The sequence below is a fragment of the Lemur catta genome, chromosome 17, assembly GCF_020740605.2.
Source record: "Lemur catta isolate mLemCat1 chromosome 17, mLemCat1.pri, whole genome shotgun sequence".
Lineage (NCBI taxonomy): Eukaryota > Metazoa > Chordata > Mammalia > Primates > Lemuridae > Lemur > Lemur catta.
The window spans coordinates 29,616,123-29,631,897 of NC_059144.1; the positions used below are offsets into that span (position 1 = coordinate 29,616,123).

The 15,775-nt window shown below is 36.7% G+C and overlaps 1 protein-coding gene across 2 annotated transcripts in view; it reads left to right on the forward strand.

Annotated features, from left to right (window-relative positions):
• MCM8 (minichromosome maintenance 8 homologous recombination repair factor) overlaps window positions 1–15,775 on the forward strand; it is a 35,326-nt gene that overhangs the window by 613 nt on the left and 18,938 nt on the right. For both annotated transcript variants that reach the window (XM_045529225.1, XM_045529226.1), the window contains exons 2-10: window positions 689–841; window positions 1,114–1,197; window positions 3,312–3,394; window positions 3,824–3,973; window positions 6,081–6,184; window positions 7,184–7,382; window positions 10,740–10,825; window positions 14,304–14,455; window positions 14,704–14,899. In XM_045529225.1, the coding sequence (XP_045385181.1) occupies window positions 694–841; window positions 1,114–1,197; window positions 3,312–3,394; window positions 3,824–3,973; window positions 6,081–6,184; window positions 7,184–7,382; window positions 10,740–10,825; window positions 14,304–14,455; window positions 14,704–14,899 (1,202 nt within the window). In that variant the 5' untranslated portion in view covers window positions 689–693. The remainder of the gene's footprint in view (window positions 1–688; window positions 842–1,113; window positions 1,198–3,311; window positions 3,395–3,823; window positions 3,974–6,080; window positions 6,185–7,183; window positions 7,383–10,739; window positions 10,826–14,303; window positions 14,456–14,703; window positions 14,900–15,775) is intronic.

Consider the following 15,775-nt stretch of genomic DNA (forward strand, 5'->3'; position numbering starts at 1 on the left):
GTGAACTTCAGTTATTATTTATTAGCTAAAACCCTTTAAATAAAGATTTGGATAGGCTCTCTTGCAATGAATTGCACTAGAATGTGTGGATATATTCTTATTTATTTTTATCCCTAGGATGTGAAGTTTTTAAAAGTAGACATTTTTTAGAACAGTTTTAGGTTTACAGAAAAATTGCACAGAAAGTGGGTGTGACGCTGCAGAATTGACTGTATGTAAGGAGCTATGATGATGTGTCTCTCAATGTCTGACAGGTCAGGGTTATGTTCATCCTGTACTACCCTATAATAAATCTCAAACACTGCAAACAAGTTATCTTAGAATAAATTACCTATCTTGTTTTCATTTGTATCGTGAGAGACAATTACGGTATCTTTCCTTATTTTTAGCTCATGAGCATCTAGTCTACATCTAGTCTACTTAATTAAACTATATTTAATAGTTGGTAAATTATTACATTATTCTACACTATAGTACACTTTAAAAAGTGATGAGGATTAAAAGTGACCGTTAAAAGGATAACTGCAGAATATTTGGGTCTTGTGCCATAGTGTACAACTTTGTAAGCCTGTTTGCTAATCTGAAACCTAGGATACATTAATTTTTCCTTTCTTACTATTAGTACATTTTTTGGAGCACTATTGCCCCTATGGTTTTGGTGAAGACTTTTCTAATCTCTATCTTTTAGAAGACATGAATGGAGAGCATAGAGGCAGAGGATTTGGACGAGGAAGATTTCAAAGCTGGAAAAGAGGAAGAAGTGGTGGAAACTTTTCAGGAAAATGGAGAGAAAGAGAACACAGACCTAACTTGAATAAAACCGTGGGAAAATCTATTTCTGGTAGGTGAGGTCAATGGTTGTTCAATTTTTTTCTCTTTATGAAGAAAGTGATTCATGGTTATCACACAAAACAGTTTATCTCAAACTTTGGTCTGTTATTTGATGCTACTCCTTAGCAGATATTTGAATGTTAATATCCCAAATTCTTACCAAAACCTTTAATTTAAATACTTTATTAATGTCATATCAGGTTCTCATTGTTGGAAAGAGGAGCAAATTTGGGGGAAAAAGTTTGCTCTGTTTCTACTAACCTAGTATTCTATTTTTTCCAGAACAAACCCCACAGTCTTTGCTACATCAGTCAACATTGGATCAGTTCATACCATATAAAGGCTGGAAGCTTTATTTTTCTGAAGGTAGAGCTTAAAAGTATAAAAAATATCAAAAGTTGTATTTTCTTAACTTGTCTTTGGATACTACATCTCATATTACTATAATTCATTTGGCTTACTGACATGTACCACCTTAATCTTAGTTCACCCAAACAAATCATGTTTATGTTTCAAGAGCATTGTTTTTAGCTTTTGTATCAGTCAGGAAAACAGAAACCACGCTATGTATTTCAAAAAGGGGTTTTAGGCCGGGCACGGTGGCTCATGCCTGTAATCCTAGCACTCTGGGAGGCCGAGGTGGGTGGATTGCTCGAGGTCAGGAGTTCGAGACCAGCCTGAGTGAGACCCTGTCTCTACTAAAAATAGAAAGAAATTATCTGGCCAACTAAAAATATATATAGCAAAAAAACTTAGCCGGGCATGGTGGCACATGCCTGTAGTCCCAGCTACTCGGGAGGCTGAGGCAGTAGGATCGCTTAAGCCCAGGAGTGTGAGGTTGCTGTGAGCTAGGCTGATGCCACGGCACTCACTCTAGCCTGGGCAACAAAGTGAGACTCTGTCTCAAAAAAAAAAAAACAAAAACAAAAAGGGGTTTCAATACAGGGAATTGGATATACAGGTGGAAGACTGAAAGAGCAAATTGCAATAACTCCCCAGAAAGTGGTAATTTTAAGAAACAGCAACCATCACTATGACTGAGGGAACAAAAGTTAAGAAGTTCTGAGGTTACCAAAACCTAGGAATTCAGGAGTGGGGGAGTACAGCATAGCTATTGTTTTGACTTCTGAGGGGCATTCTACAAGGCTGTGCTTGGACCTCTGAAGATTGCCCCACAGAGCTGTGCTCAGACCACCGTGGTGAATGAAGCTGGTTGCTGTTGGTAGCTGAGAGGACATTACTCGGCGCTCAGGGCTGGAGGCTGGAACTGTAGCTATGTTCTGCAGCTGCAGAGTTGCTGCAAAGAATTAGAAACAAGAATAAATTCCTTTCTTTCTGCTGCCTTCCAGTCTCTAAAGTGCCTCCAACGGGCAGAACTTAAAGAGAGTCTGGGAAATGGAGGGTGTAGATCTTGATCATAGCATCACAGAGCAGAAAATAGAACAGTCAGCTTGGAACCAGGAGGCAGTAACCAATGTAACTTTGTGTAGAAACACAGTTAAGGAATCTCCCTTTGATAATCAAGAAAACCAGCTAACATTATATATCTATCTACATAGGTGTGGGAAGCTATCTTTTCTGTGCTCTTAAAATATGTATGTTTGTTATATCTCTTTAGGCAAGGTATGGGTCTTGTGTGTGTGTGTGTGTGTGTTTGTGTTGTGGTGGACTACACTGTTTGAGGTCAAGGACCCTGCCCTGTACCAGGCACTCAGTATTCATTTTGTGAATGAATAGAGTACTTTACAAATGTTTTTTCTTCTGGGAGTCTGTTTTTTTTTCCTATTAAGTAGACAGATGTGCTTCAAATGTGGTCTTTGGTTGCTTTAGGATGCATTAGCCACCCCAATACTCATGTTATTCCCCTAAGAGGTAGCTTAGTACACTACATTATAAGTGATCTTTAGACTAGTCCTAAAGATGGAGTTCAAGAAGTGCCTTAGGTTTGACCAGCTGTTGTTCCAAACTACTTCATTATATTGTTTTTCTGTGGGAGACCAAATTGCAAATATTACAGAACTTTAGGGTAAAAAAAAATAGCTTTACAATTTTGAGACCAGAGTTAAATATTGGTCTGTCTCCCCCCTGATCTCAGGGAAGACTGTGATTGTCTTCATCTCTTGTTCAAAATAGAAGTTTAATTTATGTGTCTGGCTTTGGTTTTATTTTTAGTTTAAGTTTTTTGTGCAAGCTATTTGAACTAATATGTTCTGTTAGATGTCAGAGATTCAATGCAAAGTTACCAGATATTGGGGTTTTTAGAGAGAGGCACTTCCTGTCTGCATTTCAGGTTATACAGACCGAAACTTGTTTCAGAATCTTGAGTGTATATTCTATAACAGTTCTTATTTAAATGTAATTAAAATACAAAGCAATGAGAAAACAATCGCTCACCATGTATATAGTATTTCCTTTGTCTCATGAAAAATACGCTTGTACATGTGTGATTATTAGTGCTAATGCCATATTTGTTGGATTAGTTTACAGCAATAGCTCTCCTCTTATTGAGAAGATTCAAGCATTTGAAAAATTTTTCACAAGGCATATTGATTTCTATGACAAGGTAAGATTCTTTACAAAAAAACTGCCAGTCCACCTTTATGTGTCATCTTATTGAACAGTGTAATTGAGGTGCTAGTGATTGTGATCATAGGCACTGGAGTCAGACTGCCTTGGTTTAGACTGCATCCCTGCCATTTGGCTGCAGTGTGGACTTTGGTGAATTACTTAATTTCTCTTTGCTTCAGTTTTCTCTTTCAGTTAGAGATAGGAGTATAAATATCTACCTGAAAGGGTTGTTAAGAAGCATAAATAAGTTAATATATTTAAAGCATTAGAACCATACTTGGCCCAAAGCTTGTACTTACATAGTACTTACCATTATCACCACATAAATATTATAGGCTTTCTCAAAAATTGTATAATTGATTTCCCAGTTATGATAATTGACTACAAGAAATAATTATTGTTTTAATACTTATGTATTTTATAGGATGAAATAGAAAGAAAGGGAAGTATTTTGGTGGATTTTAAAGAACTGACAAAAGATGATGAAATAACTAACGTGATACCAAATATAGCAAATGAATTAAGAGATGCTCCTGAGGAAACCTTGGCTTGCATGGGTTTGGCAATACATCAGGTAAATATTTGTTTTATGCAGACTTTTGTCAGAATTTTAAAGGAAGATTTCACGTTGACAGTAACTTCTCTAAAAGATAGTTAGCTTTTACCAAAAGATTTTGGCGAGAACTGAAAAGTTGCAATCCTGTCCTAAAAGATACCATTCATAGTTATCTATATACAACAGCTTACCTAAGTAAAGCATTTATTTCTAACTTATTTGAATTTGTTTAATCTCGTTAAAGATTGTCCAGAAACTAAACCTTTTTTTCAAGGAGCTATACTGTCTCATAAGGAAGGTAAGACAAGGCATCTTCATGTTATCGGTTATGAACTTGGAACAAAAAGACCAACTTCAGATCTAGGTTCTGTGGCATAAGGCAAATCACTTAATGTTGCTCAATGTCCCCGTATATCAAATGGAAATTACAATTTGTACTGTGCCTGCCTGAGTTTTTTAAGGTTCAAGTGACACAGCATATGTGAAAGGTTTTTTTAGGCCAACAAACAGATAAATGCTTCAGGGTAAAGAATAGCAAATCTCAGGACAGGCACAAAGTGCTGGGTGCACTCATACAGGTAAAGAAAAGACCCTCAACTGTTGGGGAAGAATGGGGAAAGTTCAGAAGAAGACTATATAAATGGTGGGGTTTGTTAGGTCTTAAAGGGGTAGCTAGAATTTGGACATAGAGTAGGGAAGGTAAGGATATCCAGGTTCCAGGAATAGTTCATCATAAAGATGTGTACATTTGCTTAGCAACCCTAAACTGGGAGTCTTGACGGCTGTCTTCAGACTTCACTGACTCATTATTTCCCCATATCCAAGTCACCACATCTTTTCATTTCTCTTTCTAAAATTTCTTTTAAATCCACCTCCTTTCCATCCTTACTGCTTCTGTATTAGGCTAAGCCTTTATTATCATTCCTAAACTGTTGCTATGCTTTATAAAACATGATCTCTTCTGGGAAACTGTGATGACTGTTTTCTACCAAATGAAATGACACTCCTTTATGTGGCATTGAAGCCTTCCATGATCTGACTCAACTTCATTTCTCCGCTACTGTCCTTCATTCACTACATTCCAACTAAACTGAGCTCCCTCTAGTATTGTCTAAATACTGCTACCTTTTGCACTTGCTGTCCATTCAACATAGAATTCCGGCTGGGCGAGGTGGCTCACGCCTGTAATCCTAGCACTCTGGGAGGCCAAGGTGGGAGGATCGTTTGAGCTCAGGAGTTTGAGATCAGCCTGAGCAAGAGCGAGACCCTGTCTCAACTAAAAAATAGAAAGAAATTACCTGGACAACTAAAAATATATAGAAAAAATTAGCTGGGCATGGTGGCGCATTCCTGTAGTCCCAGCTTACTCGGGAGGCTGAGGCAGGAGGATTGCTTGAGCCCAGGAGTTTGAGGTTGCTGTGAGCTAGGCTGATGCCACGGCACTCTAGCCAGGGTGACAGAGCGGAACTCTGCCTCAAAAAAAAAAAAAAAAAAAGAATTCCCTTCACCTTGTGTATCCAGAGTTTTTGGGCCTAGCTCAGTTGTCTCACTGTGAAACCTTTCTCATGGCACTTTTTCAAACTCTCATGGTATTTTGTCTGTAAATCTTTATGGTCCTTATAACAGTTATATATATCTATCTTATTTTGTATCTTAGATTGTCAGCAAACTGCTTTGTACACAAGTAGGTATTAAATATTTATTTAATGTTAAATGCTAAGGGAATGGGTATTAGGTATTTTAAAGGTCATCTTTATTTTCTCTGTCTTGATAAATCAGTGAATATGGAGAAGTAAAAAAAAAATTATTATTAGAACCAGGAGATAATGGTTTTGGGGGCTAATATGAAGATTTTTAATGTTAGGTTTCATTGGGACAGAAAATAGCAGACAAGAATGCTAGAGTTTTCCAGTCCAGAGACAAGAAAATCTCAAGTAAAACATAATCCACTATAAAATAAGTAGTCACAATTAAATGTCACATTTTTAAAGGGCTGTTAGAGTTTTGTTCTGTTTTTATTTTGTTCTAAACTGTTTTTATTCATAAACTTCATACTCTCTTTAGAGTTCTGCTTAAAGAGGATATTTTGTTTTCCAACTTTAGAGTAAATTTCTGTCCTGTTTAGGTATTAACTAAGGACCTTGAAACGCATGCAGCTGAATTACAAGCCCAGGAAGGATTATCTAGTGATGGAGAAACAATGGTAAATGTGCCACACATTCATGTAAGGTGAGGAATTTGCTGGGATTAAAGTATTATTTGGAATAGGGCATTGAAGACTATAGAATGAGAACCTAATTTTATAAAAACAAAGGAATTGCTAAAAAGGGTATGAGTTCCTTCCTAGCTCATTGATCATTGTATCAAAATGAACCCACTGTAAATTACTCAGAGAGATCATGATAGAACTCAACATTTTCTTCCTAAATTTCCCAGCCAGCAGATTTTTGTAAACATTGGTTTTGGATGTCAACTTACCAAGACCCTGCTGTGTAAATTTAATAATCTATGTACACGTTGAGCATTCCTAATCCGAAAATCCAAAATCCGAAATGCTTCAAAATTAAAAACTTTTTGAGCACCAACGTGACACTCAAAGGAAATGTCCATTGGAACATTTCGAATGCTTAACTGGTAATGTATATATTTAAACATCTGAAAAAAAATCCTTAACACTTCTGGTCCCAAGCATTTTGGATAGAGGATATACTTAACCTGTAATACACAAAGTGGTATATATGTTGTTAAATTATTAAGTTTCTATTAGATAGAAGGGAATAAATGAAATTTTTAAAAATTCATCTTTATTCTAAGATTTTAAACTCATTAGAAGAGATTTATACGGTAATCATCAGAATTTTGTTTTTCTTTTCCAGAATTTGTAGAAGGCATTTCCTTATAGTTCTTTAAAAAGAAGTTAGAAACCTCAAAGTTTTTTAATCTGTAGATTTTCCTTTTGGCCTTACTTTGTTCCTTTTATTTTTTTTAAGTTTATTTTCTTTTTCCCTAGAAAAGAGCCTATGGGATAAGAAGAAAGGGGAAGATTTAGCATTTTTTTTTTATTTTTAAGAATGATTTAATTTTTTGTGAAATTTCTGCTGTGTAAAAGAAGGATATGGTTTGAGAATTGCATAGTTACTTCTGAAAGGAACTTGTGAAAATACAGACAACATCAACTTTCTGTTCATTGTAAATTTATAGATAAATGTGTTCCTGTTTTGTGTTTAGAATATACAACTATGAACCTTTGACACAGCTCAAGAATGTGCGAGCAAATTATTATGGAAAATACATTGCTCTAAGAGGAACAGTGGTTCGTGTCAGTAATATAAAGCCTCTTTGCACCAAGATGGCTTTTCTTTGTGCTGCATGTGGAGAAGTTCAGAGTCTTTCCCTTCCAGATGGAAAATATAGTCTTCCCACAAAGGTGATGTCTTCTTTAACTGCTTCTTTATTATCTTGGTAAAGAAGGCTAATCAATTTACAGAAAATACGTCCCAGTGTTTCTGAACACAGAGCTTATTTTTATTTTTTATTTTCAATTTTTAAATTATGAAATACCTTAGGGTACAGAAAATATAGAAATAAATAAAACATTTCTTTACATGCCACCCAGAATTTATGTTTTTTAACACCAGATATATTTTTAAAGATAACAAAGCATTACTGATACAATTGTCTCTTTTTTACCCTTTGCCTGTACTATTCCCCGAGATAATCATTATCCTGAAGTTAATGTGGATCCTTTCCCTTCATATTTCTATATTTTGACTTCGTAGGTAAACACATCAGGGTATGTTTCCCTTTAGTCCTTCTACTGTTTGGAAGTGATGTGTTTGGTTCTTTTTTCTTTGTTAACTTTTTTAAACTAGATTTTACAGCTATAGAATAATGCAGAGAATAATGTAATTAACATCTGTGTATTCAGCATTATAAGTTGGCAAATCATTAATATTTTGTTATTTTAGCTTAGTTTGTAGCAAATACAAAGAATTGTAATTAAAGTTGAAGTCTCTCTGTTCCCCTCCCCAGTTTCTTTTCATTTGTTCTATCCTTAGAGGCAGCCACTATTCTGAAGTTGACGTGTGTTGTTTGAGTCTAAATTTTTATTCTTGACTGTATATGCAGGGTTAGTTTTGTTGTGCTGTGTGTACATATGGAATATACTGAAGGTAACATTCTGCAACTTTTTTTTACTTTGTTATTTTGGAGTTCTACCTATTTTAATACATATCTAACTCTTTTTACTATTGTGGGGTATTCCATTAAATGGCTAGCCACTATTTATCCATTCTCCTGGTGGTGGCATTTGTGTTTTTTCCAGTTTTTTACAATTACTAATGATGCTGCAGAGACCATTCTTGTACATGTCTCTGAAGCAGGGGAATCTGTAAGTTATAGGCTATGCTTTTTTTTTTTTGGCTATACTTATTTTTAACTTTATTAGATGTTGCCAAATTACTTTCCAGAGTATTTGTCCCAACTTGCATCCTTACTGGTAGTGTTAAGCAGTTTCCATTTCACCATATTTTGATTAACACTTGGTATTGTTATACTTTTTAATTTTTGACAGTCTGGTGGGTGTAAAATAGTATTTCATTTATAATGTGAATTTCTATGATTTCTGTTATGGTTGAGCATCATTTCATATCTTTATTGGCCATTCAGTTTCCTTCTTTATTGAATTTTCTATTTATATAGTTTGTTCATTTTCCTGTTTATGTATAGGAGTTCTTTGTATATTCTAGATACATATAATTATTATTGATTATTTATATTACAAATATCTTCTCCCAGTCTTTGGTTTTTTTTTTTTTTAACTTTGTGGTGTTTTTTTTGTTGTACAGTTTTACATTTTGACATGATGAAATTGATCAGTCTTTTCCCTCATAACATTTACATTTTATGCTCTGCTTAAGAAGCCCTTTCTCACTTGAGTATTATAAACATATTTCCTACATTTTGTTCTAATACTTTTAAGTTGTTTTTTTTTTTCTGTTTTTTTTTACATTTAAATATTGTGTCCATCTGGAAATTAATTTGGTCACTAGCATAAAACTAGGGATTTAAGTCAGGCATAGTGCTACACACGTGTAGTTCCAGCTACTTAGGAGGCTGAAGTGGGAGAATCACTTGAGGCCAGGAGTTTGAGACTAGCGTGGGCAACATAGTGAGGCCATGTCTCTTAAAAAGAAAAGCCTAGGGATCTAATTTTTAAGTGGAAAGTCATTTGTCCTGACACCATTTACTAATTAAGTCCTTTATTACCATAGACGTATAATGTGTCCTTGGTAGTACACGGTGCTCCTGTAGACATATGAGTCTGTTTCATTTCATTGGTTTTGTACACACTCTAAGCAGTCTTATTTATGTTGATCTTATTACGACTTGATATGGCAGGGATATTTGCCCTATCTGTTATTCTTTTCCAGAGTTGCTTTTATCACCATTAGACTTTAATAAATTTAGCATTTATTAAATTTTTGCTAATGTATAGGGTTGAATCCTTAGTAAATAATTCCTTGAAGAATTTAAAATGGAAATATAAAGTGTTTATGTTGGAAATTCCTAGGACTTCTTTCTCTTACTGGAAGAACAGGTTGTGTTAGATTTGGCTGTTGGTTCTGAATAATCAGTGGTGTTAGTAGCTGGGTGTCATCTATTTGTCTTGGCTTAAGGTTCAAGGCACAGCCGTTAGCTCAGGGGCCAGAATTTAAATCCTGATTTAAACTGGATATTTTCTGTAGACAGTATTTCTCATGATTTCTGTGGGTCCAGAGTTTGGAGAGATTACTCAGCTGGGTAGTTCTGGCTCAGAGTCTCTCATGGAGTTATAGTCAGGTGGTGGCTGGGGTACAGCAAGGTGGCTGGGGGCTGGCCAAGCATCTCTTTTTCTCCATGTGGTCTCCCGGGTGGACTACTTTTGGCTGCTTGCACACGTATGGCAGCTCAGGACACTCGGTCTGCTTATATGGGTGCTGACAGCCTCAAGGCACGGAGGTTCAGTTGATAGGCAGAAATGGCTTTGCCTTTGATGAGCTAGCCTTGGGAGTCATACGGCATCACTTCTGTGACATTCTGTGGATTACAGAGTGAGGCACAAACCTGCCCAGGTTCCAAGAGAGTTAATCAAACTCCATCTCTTGATGGAGGAGTTGGGGAGGTTCTAAAAAGGCTTGAGGGTAATTATTGCTACAATCATATTTGGAAAATACAGTCTGCCACCGTCTCTGAATTTGTAAATGCATCTTGAGATCCAAGTGCCAAACAAGTGACTTCTGAAAGCTTGAACACACCCTGCTTATATGTAGAAGACTGTCTGTGTGGTACAATAAATATTATACAATATAAACAGTATAAAAGGAGGCCAGATGAGAGAGCTGGGGATTAAAGATGACCCAGGAAAGGCTTCTGAAACGAAGAGAATTGAGACTAGGTTTATGGGTCTGACCGAGAAGGACCATTCAAGAAGCAGGAGACTGCATGGGCGCAGAAGAAGGAAAGAGTGCTTGGTGTGGGAGGTGAGCAAGACACCTTGCATACCCACAGCAGAAAGAATAAGAGCAGTAAGTGAGAAGGACCAGCTGGAAAAGTGCCTCAAAAACTCATGATATCAAATCATTGCAGGAGAAAATAGAAAGTCATTACCGCTCTTAGTGGATTTTACTTTAAAAGCATCCTGAGACCAACTTTTAAAGCAATATTAAATGAAGTGTTTTAACTTGGATTTTCTTGAGATGTGATTGTAGTTTATCAAAATCTGACTGAATTACTCTTGTTGCAGTGTCCTGTGCCTACATGTCGAGGGAAGTCATTTACCGCTCTCCGCAGCTCTCCTCTCACAGTTACAATGGACTGGCAGTCAATCAAGTAAGCAATCAGACTGGTAAAGAATAGGCAAGCTTTAGGTCTCTCATACTGTTGAGTAAATCTGTCGTTTTACTGTGATTTTTATCTAAACAATGACAAAGTATATAATAGGTTTATTTGATGAAGAGTTTATGTGTTGAAATAATAGTCTTTATTTGAAATTTATTCTCTATTGGATTCCATAAAGGATTTAATATGCAAACAGTATGCCCTGTTGCTAATGAGAAATAGCTGATTTTATATTTCAATTATGTGATTCATTGAACTAAATATAGGCCATAAACAAGAGTTACATGATTCATTCTATAATGAGCTGTGATAGGCTGGGCGCGGTGGCTCACGCCTGTAATCCTAGCACTCTGGGAGGCCGAGGTGGGTGGATCGCTCGAGGTCAGGAATTCGAGACTAGCCTGAGCAAGAGCGAGACCCCCGTCTCTACTAAAAAAATAGAAAGAAATGATCTGGCCAACTAAAAATATATATAGAAAAAATTAGCCGAGCATGGTGGTGCATGCCTGTAGTCCCAGCTACTCGGGAGGCTGAGGCAGTAGGATCACTTAAGCTCAGGAGTTTGAGGTTGCTGTGAGCTAGGCTGATGCCACGGCACTCACTCTAGCCTGGGCAACAGAGCGAGACTCTGTCTCAAAAACAAACAAACAAAAAACATAATGAGCTGTGATAGAAATAATACTGTTTTGGAAGTTTTCAAATAAAGACTCTCTTAGAAATGGGCATGTTTCATTTCCTGTTCTCACTGTCCATAAGGCATTTGGCATTTTATTATAGGCTTTTTTTTTTTTTTTGGAAGTCAGAGTTTTCTCTGTGTGTGTATTTTTCATTCAATAATTGATTACTTTTTTTTTTTTTTTAGCCATCAGCCCATAACTCATCTCTAAATATAAAATAATGGGTAGTTTTGAAGTCAGAGTGCTCTCCAGGAAACCTAGCTGAAACAGGGAATGGTCCTAAAAACCTAAGAACCTAGGGAAAAGATGAGATGGCTTGATACTAGCTAGCTTCACCCCTTCTGCCCTGTGAAAACCAATGCAAACATATATAATAACTAACTGAACTATGCAGAGATATTTTCAGACTCCCCATTTTAAAAAGAGGAAAATGTTTAAGACTCTTGCATATGATTGTGTGGCCTATGAGTAGTAGAGTCTGATTTCCAGCCAGGTCTGTGGGATTTTACCACTGAAAGCGGGGTGAGGGCATTGGAGGTAGTACCGAGTTCACCGGGCACATGCAGAGAAGATCCAGGGTGGTTTAACGCTGAATCTTTGAACAAAAATTTAAACTATTTGAACAAAATCTCTTTGCTTTCAAGTAAAAATAACAGATAAGAAAATAAACTTATATTTTAATTGTATTTAAATGATGACTTCTTAATACTAGGAAATCACACTTGGGGTAGACAATTGAGAAGAGACTAAGGCTTCTTCTTGAATCTTTAAAAGTAATGTATTGGTCAAACTCATTTTAAATGAGTTAGTTATAGTAAAACTTTGATAATATACTACCTCACATAATTGTTTTATTCTATAGATAAAGAGACTTTTTGCAGTAATGCTTGAGTCTGCATTAGTCCTTCTCTAGACCTGCAGCCCTGATTCATACTGGGATCTTGCTGCATTGATTGCACACTGTTCTGTTGGGCTTTGTCTTCTATTTTTTAAGATTCTAATTTTGTTTTTCTAGAGAATTTCCTCAAATTTTCAGAAAGCGTGCATGAGAAGTAAAATGTTCTGGGTTCCTGCATGTCTGAAGATGTCTTTATTTGGATCTTAGTCTGGATAAGAGTTTGCCTGGCTACTGAAGTCTGTTTTGTTATAATTTTCCCTGCTTTGATGAGGTCTGGTGCTGGTTAGATTCTCATTCCTTTGAGGGGACTGAACTTTCCTCCCTTTTTGTAACTATTTTATCTGTGTTGTTCTGAAACAGTGAGGGTATATCCATTTGTGTCCTTATCCTGCTTGACATTGGTAGGTCCTTTTGTTCTAGAGTTGTCTTCAACTCTATAATATCTGATTGATTTCTTTTTGAGCTTCCTGTCAGATGTATCCCTTGGATTATTTATCTTTCTTAACTTTTCCCTCACCCTTTGATTTTCTTTCTAGTGTTTTCTAGATTTCTTTGGCTTTTTCTTGTATCCTTTGTATAAATATATGATTTTTATATATGTGTGTTTTAAATTTTCCTGATTTTGCACTTGTTTTTAGCAGCTTATTCTTGTTTTATGATGGCAACATTTTCTCAAAACTTTTAGGCAGTTTTTTGTTTTTAAATGCCCTTCTCCTCCCTGAATTATTGCAATTTAATCCTGAAATGTCTGATGAGAAATTATTTGGAGCAGGTGGTATAGATTTCCTTTGCTATTTTGTCGGTACATAGGAGTTTTTTCTCATGAGTTCTCACCCCTGAATAAGAAGATAGGGGTTTTGACTATCATATTTTGCTTTATGAATGTGTTTTTGAATTGGGATAGAGCTTCTCAAATACCAGAATGAGGAGTCTTTATTCTGAAGCTCTGCTGTCCTCACTGAGCGCCTTAGCTCCCCTCCCAATGGAGATGGGTCCATTTTCTAAGAATAGTGCTCTAGTTTTTGCCAAACGATAAAGTCCTCATTCTTGCCCTACCTTCAAAAAAATTCTAAACAACTAGTCTGTGACTTGTCTTTTAGTTGATTATCCAATTTTCTCCTACAGCCATCTACTCCTGCTCTCCATTCCTGCTACATCCAACTTGGAAGCTGCTCTAGGGCTCTGCTAACAACATTGGCTCCCACTTTTCTTGTACCCTTATTACTTTTACCTTTGTGTGTTCTGGACTTCATTTTGTTTTATCTGTCAATATGTTCCCATTTGCTGTTTTCAAAAATTTTATTAGTATCTCATTTGCTGGTAACACTTCTGCATACCCCAAAACTTCTCTTCACTCTTTAAGTGACTCATTTCAGTGAACATTTTGGAGGAAAACTAGGCAAATGCATGTGCTTATTCTGCCATCCTGAATTGGAAACTGCTGAAGTAATTTTAGATAAACCATTAAAGTTTTTTGAGATAAGGTCTCACTTTGTTGCCCAGGCTGGAATGTAGTGGCACAATGATAGTGCCCTGTAGCCTTGAACTCCTGGGCTCAAGCAATCCTCCTGCTTTAGTCCCCCAGGTAGCTAGAACTACAGGCACGTGCCATCACGCTTGGCTAATTTTCAAAAAATTTTTTGTAGAGATAGGTTCTTACTATGTTGCCCAGGCTGGTCTGAAACTCCTGTCCTCAAGCAATCCTCCTGCTCCGGCCTTCCAAAGTGTGAGGATTACAGGTGTGAACCACTGCAGTCAGCCACCACTGAACTTTTTAAAAAACTAATCTGCCCTTTATTTAGCTCAGCTTCATGTGGACCCTGAATAGTTAATATGTTGGAGAAACAACCCAAAGTAAGTATATGTTCTAACTGAAAACTGTTTAACTTTTTAGAATCCAGGAGCTGATGTCTGATGATCAACGAGAAGCAGGTCGAATTCCACGAACAATAGAATGTGAGCTTGTACATGATCTTGTGGATAGCTGTGTCCCAGGAGACACGGTGACTGTTACTGGAATTGTCAAAGTCTCAAATGCTGAAGAAGGTATGATATAACTCTTTCCTCAGTTTGATTGTCTCTCAGTAATGATTTTTCAATGTTCATTTCTTCTCTTTTTAAGATCCTTCTGAATCTCAGATAATTTAGGGAATTCCTTGTTGCTTACATAAGATGAAACTTTTCCTTCAAAAAATGCATTTGTAGCTCACTGTGACTTTCTTTTACTTCTAGTTGAGTCATTGTAAGAGAAATTGAGAATACCAGTTACTGTATTTAATACTTTGAATTTACAGGTTCTCGAAATAAGAATGACAAGTGCATGTTCCTTTTGTACATTGAAGCAAATTCTATTTGCAATAGCAAAGGGCAGAAAACAAAGACTTCTGAGGATGGGTGTAAGCATGTAACATTGATGGAGTTCTCACTTAAAGACCTTTATGCCATCCAAGAGATTCAGGCTGAAGAAAACCTGTTTAAACTCATTGTCAAGTATGTATGCAGTTATCTGAAGTTTTGTTACACATGTGCGTGTTGGGGGTGCTCTTGGCTACAAGTAACAAACAACTCCTTGAAATGGTTGGCAAACTGTAGTCCATGGACCAAATCCAGCTCACCACCCATTTTGGTTTGGCCTATGTTCTAAAAATGATTTTTATGTTTTTTTAATGGTTAAAAAAAATCAAAAGAGGCCGGGCGTGGTGGCTCACGCCTGTAATCCTAGCACTCTGGGAGGCCGAGGTGGGTGGATCGTTTGAGCTCAGGAGTTCGAGACCAGCCTGAGCAAGAGCGAGACCCCGTCTCTACTAAAAATAGAAAGAAATCATATGGACATCTAAAAATACATATAGAAAAAATTAGCTGGGCATGGTGGCGCATGCCTGTAGTCCCAGCTACTCGGGAGGCTGAGGCAGTAGGATCGCTTGAGCCCAGGAGTTTGAGGTTGCTGTGAGCTAGGCTGATGCCACGGCACTCTAGCCCGGGCAACAGAGTGAGACTGTGTCTCAAAAAAAAAAAAAAAAATCAAAAGAATATTTCATAACACATGAAATTATATGAAAGTCAAATTTCAGTGTCCATAAATAACACACTCATTCATTTACATAGTGTTTATGGCTGCTTTTGTGCTACAGTGGCAGAGTTGAGTACTTAAGACAGAGATTGTCCATATGGTTCACAGGTATTTATGCTCTGGCCCTTTACAGAAAAAGTTTGCTGATCTCTAGTTTAAACAATAAGAGATATTTAGGGAAGTTTGTTGCTCAACAGAAGAGAGAACAATGAATTCCAAAATCATTTCAATTAGTTGTATGTAGGATGTTGTTTGTAGAGATTCAAATAGAAGTCACTTATATTTGGTGTGTTCAA